Source organism: Charadrius vociferus, unplaced genomic scaffold (genome assembly GCF_000708025.1).
Source record: "Charadrius vociferus isolate BGI_N301 unplaced genomic scaffold, ASM70802v2 scaffold235, whole genome shotgun sequence".
NCBI lineage: Eukaryota > Metazoa > Chordata > Aves > Charadriiformes > Charadriidae > Charadrius > Charadrius vociferus.
In genome coordinates this window covers 2,798,399-2,803,502 of record NW_009648536.1, presented here as the reverse complement: position 1 = coordinate 2,803,502, position 5,104 = coordinate 2,798,399, and the positions used below count along the sequence as shown (strand labels likewise).

General features: G+C 41.6%; 1 protein-coding gene across 1 annotated transcript in view; it reads right to left on the bottom strand.

The window, feature by feature from the left end:
* The window catches only part of GOLM1 (golgi membrane protein 1), a 28,106-nt gene extending 26,598 nt beyond the window's left edge, over positions 1-1,508 (bottom strand). Inside the window, exon 1 of the mRNA XM_009885842.1 lies at positions 1,380-1,508. Within this exon, the coding sequence (XP_009884144.1) occupies positions 1,380-1,508 (129 nt within the window). The remainder of the gene's footprint in view (positions 1-1,379) is intronic.
* Positions 1,509-5,104: the final 3,596 nt, after the last annotated feature.

Here is a 5,104-nt window from a genome sequence, read left to right as displayed (position 1 = left end):
GGGGGGGGGGCGGGGAGAAACACTTGCAGTTTAACTGGAAGAGAGAAGAAGAGCACTTACTCCATTTCAGTCATAATAGCTGCAAAGTCTTGCCAACAAACAAATGGGCTGACAGAGTGCTTTAGAAGCTCCATCTGTGCCTTCAGCTATGCTTTTATTTCATTCAGAGTGCATGACTATGCAGAAGTGAAATGATTTTCAAGCTAACTTTGGGAGAAACATACAAGGTGATGAAGTAAATCAGTACCAGTAAAGAGGACCTTACGTCTCTAGGTTACTGAAATGAAGAATAAGCTAGTACAGTATCTTATTCTCCTCACTACCAGCTGCCTCACAGCCATGCAGCAAAACTTCAGCACTACTGACACAGTTCCTACCTGCTGGTAGCCACCATCCCACGGCCACCAACTAAAAGCAAAACAAGGGATGAGCAGAGTCCCAGAAGACAGGGCATCATACCCTACACCTCCGGAAAGCTAAGATATACCCTTAACTGCATGGCCAGAGACACATGTCCCATTTGAATAGTGCCCACTCTGAGATGAAACAGGAGTTCAATTCCTACAGCTGCCAACTCAGTACTAAAATTCAGCTCAGTTAGAGAGGATACAAATTCAATGGAAAAATTTGGGAGCAGCTCTCATCAGACACGTTTAATCACCAGGTTGTTAGTTTCTAGGTTTGCTTGTTAAAAAAAAAACAAACAAACAAAACAACAAAACACCCCACAAGAACAATCCTGCACACATTGTCACAAACCAGAAACTTTATTCACGTACTCCTCAACTTTATAATCCAGAAAGGATTAAAACCCAAGCTCAACAGTCATAGGAAATACAATTACCATTAGAAAAATAGCAGACAAGGTAATTATTCCATGTGAGTTGTGTGTCCCCTTAGGTTTCTAAGAAACATGAATTCCGATTTTTAGACCCTGTTTCTGAACAAGCTAGATTTCCTTGTACTTGGGAAAGCATGCATACATTCTTATGGGTCATATAACAAAAAAAAAACCTAGGGAGATGAGCAAATTGCAGGTGCCCATTCAGGTTAAAAATGGGAGTGCCAGTCTCAATGTACAGTTAGGAAGAAAAACAGAGAATGGCATTTGCCACATCTGCAAACTGAAACAGCACAAGATAGCTGAACGTCTTGTGTGAGCACAAGTGGCAAGTCCCACACAAGCAGGTTTTCAAGTTTTGGGTCCCCCTCACCTACATATAGGCATTCCTACCATCTCCCATTACTGTAATATTTGTGAAAATTCCTATAACAAGCTGAAGCTCCAAGCCCGCCACATGCAGGGGAAGCATCCTTCTTGTTGTGAACTATGTTTGTTAAACATGCGAGATGACATGAAGAGCAATAGGAAAAGTTACCTGCAGATCCACGCTGCGAGAACTTGCAATCCAGTAATTGAAACCCAAAACAATGATGCACGCCACAAGCGCAGCCACAAGTAGAGGTGGAGACTTCATCCCTCGGCAGCTGTTTCCTAGTCCTACCATTTCACAAAAAAAACAAACCCAAAGAACCACAACCGTGTGGAAACCTGCAAATCAAAACAGACACATTATATTGCATCCTCTGCTATGGCTATTTTATACATGGAATTAAACTTTTACTGCAATAATGCAACAGCTCTCAGACGAAGGGACTACACCCAGCAATGAAGCCTACATATTTCCATCTGAAGGACAAAGGAATGCCAAATTAGCAGACACTCCAGTGATTTCAATGGTAAATTGTATTAAGTGATGTTTGCTTTGATCCCCCAGCTGCTTTCTCTGCTCCTAACAGAAAATAAATAGCCTTACTTTAACAAATGAGCAAGGGTACTACTGGCTGAGATCTGTGTTGTTTCTGTGGAACAGCCCGTCTTAGCAGAAAAGCAGTGGCAAAGGGCAGTTGAAATTATGTTTGAAATAGGCCACATTCGTCCTATGAGATCACAAAATCTGGTATTAATGAGTGCAATAGCACCTAGCTCAATGAATCCTCAAACTCCACTGAGAATCTTGGGCACGGTTTGTAACAGATTGCTCTCCTGTAAACTGAGATCAACTTTTTTTTCTTTTCACACTCTGCAGACAAAAGCCAGCAAAAATGAGCACAGAAGATCAAACAGAGAGCAAACACGCATGCATCGCAAGACACTAACTAAATCTGAAATAGGTACATTTACTATTAATATATTGTACAGTCTCTCAAGGTGCATGCTCTTAAATAAACCAACTTCTTCCCTCCAGACCTAATTCACAGGTTGCGATGTATTTAAAAATGAATAAAAGGTAGCAACTCTCAAAGGGTTTACACATGGACATACACTGTAATTACAGGCGAAGAAGGCAACCCCAGCAGCGAGCAGGTACCAGAAATGCTGATTCTACTATACGTCCAGCACTTCAGTCCTTCAACAGCTCATCTGTGCCTAAGTGTGCACATGCAAAATCCCCTCTTTGCATTCAATTTAAGAAACAACCCAACCTCCTCTTTTCTCAGCAGGGAGTGCACAATGCTGCCAGACTGGTGAAGGTTTCAAACCTATTTGTTCATTGGAAGAGTCTGTGAATTTGTTTATATTTGTGGATGGAGCATATATGGAGCCTAAGAGTAAAACACAGCTTCCTGAAAACGCCACCTCTTCGTGTACATACACACCAAACACAACCAAACCAAAACAAACCCAAAAAAGTGTGCACAGTTGCACAGGTCTGACACCGAGGCCCCAGTCACTTGCCTAAGGAAACCTCAGCTACGGAGCAAACTGACACATGCAGCACAGCTCCAGTGGACACCCACAGGGTCATGTACAGCTGAGGTGAGGTCAACAGAAAAAGCAAAAGTATGGGGAGGAACCATGTGTTTTTGCGGTAAAGCAAAAAAATCAAGATGCAGTAGACCAAAACACACAAATAGAGAGGCATGATGCACAAATTTCCAATACAAAGCCAAGAATTGAAAAAAACACGTACATCTTGCACAGACTATTCTCCTGCCATCCTAAGAGGAGCGCCTCACAAGTATGGAGCCACCTCGCCTTACTCAGATTCCCTGAAAACCAAGAACCACAGATCTCCAGAGTGGCAAAAATGAGAGGCGGTACATGGGGATGACCAGCACCGCCACACCAGCTAAAAACAAGATAATTAATTTACTTTTGCTTACTACATTTCAAAAAACATTATCTCGGAACTTGTCATGAAGTCATTCATATCCTGTTCTTTGCTTTAAGAGTATTAGTTGGTATACTTGAAAATACGGAAAAATTACTAAATATAATACCGCAACACATAGTGTATCATTCCAAGGGCTACTTAAATAAAATAATTGGTAAATTCCTCCTAGCAGTCAGAAACAGAGAAGGTTATGTTACCTATGTTACCAGCAGTGACAACCTGCACTGGAATTTAACTACTAGATAAACATATGGGACTAGCTGTTTAGCTCAAAAATTTTCAGAGATAAAGCAATCTATATTGTTCAACGCACAAATGATTCTTGAAGTACAGGTGCAAAATCGTGTTAAAGGACTGCCGATACACCTGCCAAGTACACAAATCCAGCAGTCTCAGTTCTGCTGTTTTCAGCTATTAAAAACAAGCAGGCAAGAAAACACTGTTTTCACTAAAGCATGTTTGACTTCAATACGTTGTTCTCTCTAGAAAATCCAGTGTTGTTTGCACTTAAATAATTTATGTTAATTAGGAATATATTTTTATAGTCAACAAAAGGAAAGGCAAAAGGAAGTGGAAAGAGATGAAACAGAAGGACCTTCCATCCAAATAGTGCAGACCCAAAACATCACCTCAGTTGTAATATTGATATTCCCTCTCTCATCAGTTTAAAAATAAAAACTGTTTAACCTTCTATCATGGATACACACACGCATGTATTTTGGAGGAGACATGAACAAATGAGATTAGTAAGTACATTTACATGGGAATGTATTTGTACATGCTGTTTTCCAGGAAACATCTGGCTGGGCACAGTTATTTGAGTTGAAAACAAAACATGTTTCTGATTTGATGGTGATTTGATGGGTAAGAAAGTGACTTGACTGAACATGAAGGAATCCATCTTTCATGAATGTTTACTACAGATGTGAAAACAAGATGCTGTATCACATGAATAATGTTCTACATTTCGTATAGCATAAATTTCCTGACTTCTGAACAGCAGATTTTATCCTTCTGCTTTGCCAACCTAGCAGTGCTTTATTTAGAGGGAGATGTTGTAGACTCTGAGACATTCAAGCAAACTAACATATAGCATACTTTTATTTCCCACATTAATATACCATCAGTCTGAGCAACTCTTTCTTTTACTATACTCAGCTGAAGTAGGATAGCTGGTATCCAGCAATCTCCCACTACAGGTAATTAATAACCACACCAACTAAGTCTCAAGACTAAGACATCAGACGCAAAGACAGAGCAAAACAATTTGTGCATTTCAGACTCCCGGAAGGAAAGTCAAGTCTCTCTGCTCACAAAGTCCAGCTCTGTGTATTTACATGAGACCTGCCAAGCAGCAACAAAGCAGAACAGATGAAGAATTCAATAAAAGGAGTGCACAGCCAGGTGGGGGGAGCAAAAGGGGTCCCTTCTGCCCCCACCTCCTTACTTGCCTACCGACTGCCTCCTCCACCACCTAGCCACCACATGGTACAAAGCCAGCATAAGCAGGAGCAGCATGTGAAGACCATGTACAGCTGGAGCAGGCACTGAAAAGCAAAGGAGCATCTTACTTGGATGTCTGCACCTCCAAGTAAGGACAGAACCTTAGGAAAACCTCCTTTAGGAAGGTAGGGCCATAACCAGAGACAAAAAGGAGGAACAAAACCCAACAAGGACCTGAGGGCTACTGGACAGCACTGAGAGGACTCGCAACCCCATCCCAGCCAGGCTGGCCAACAGGCGACCAACTGCTCTGCCCAAGCTGGGAAAACCTCCTCCCACTGAGGGACACCCAGTGGTGCTATTCCCACCTTTTGCACATTCCTCTCCAATTTCTCAGTGAGATTCTGGAAGAAATTACCTGTTGGCTTTTTTTTTTTTTTTTTCCCCAAATATTGCCACAAATTCCTATGTCTGACTGCTTG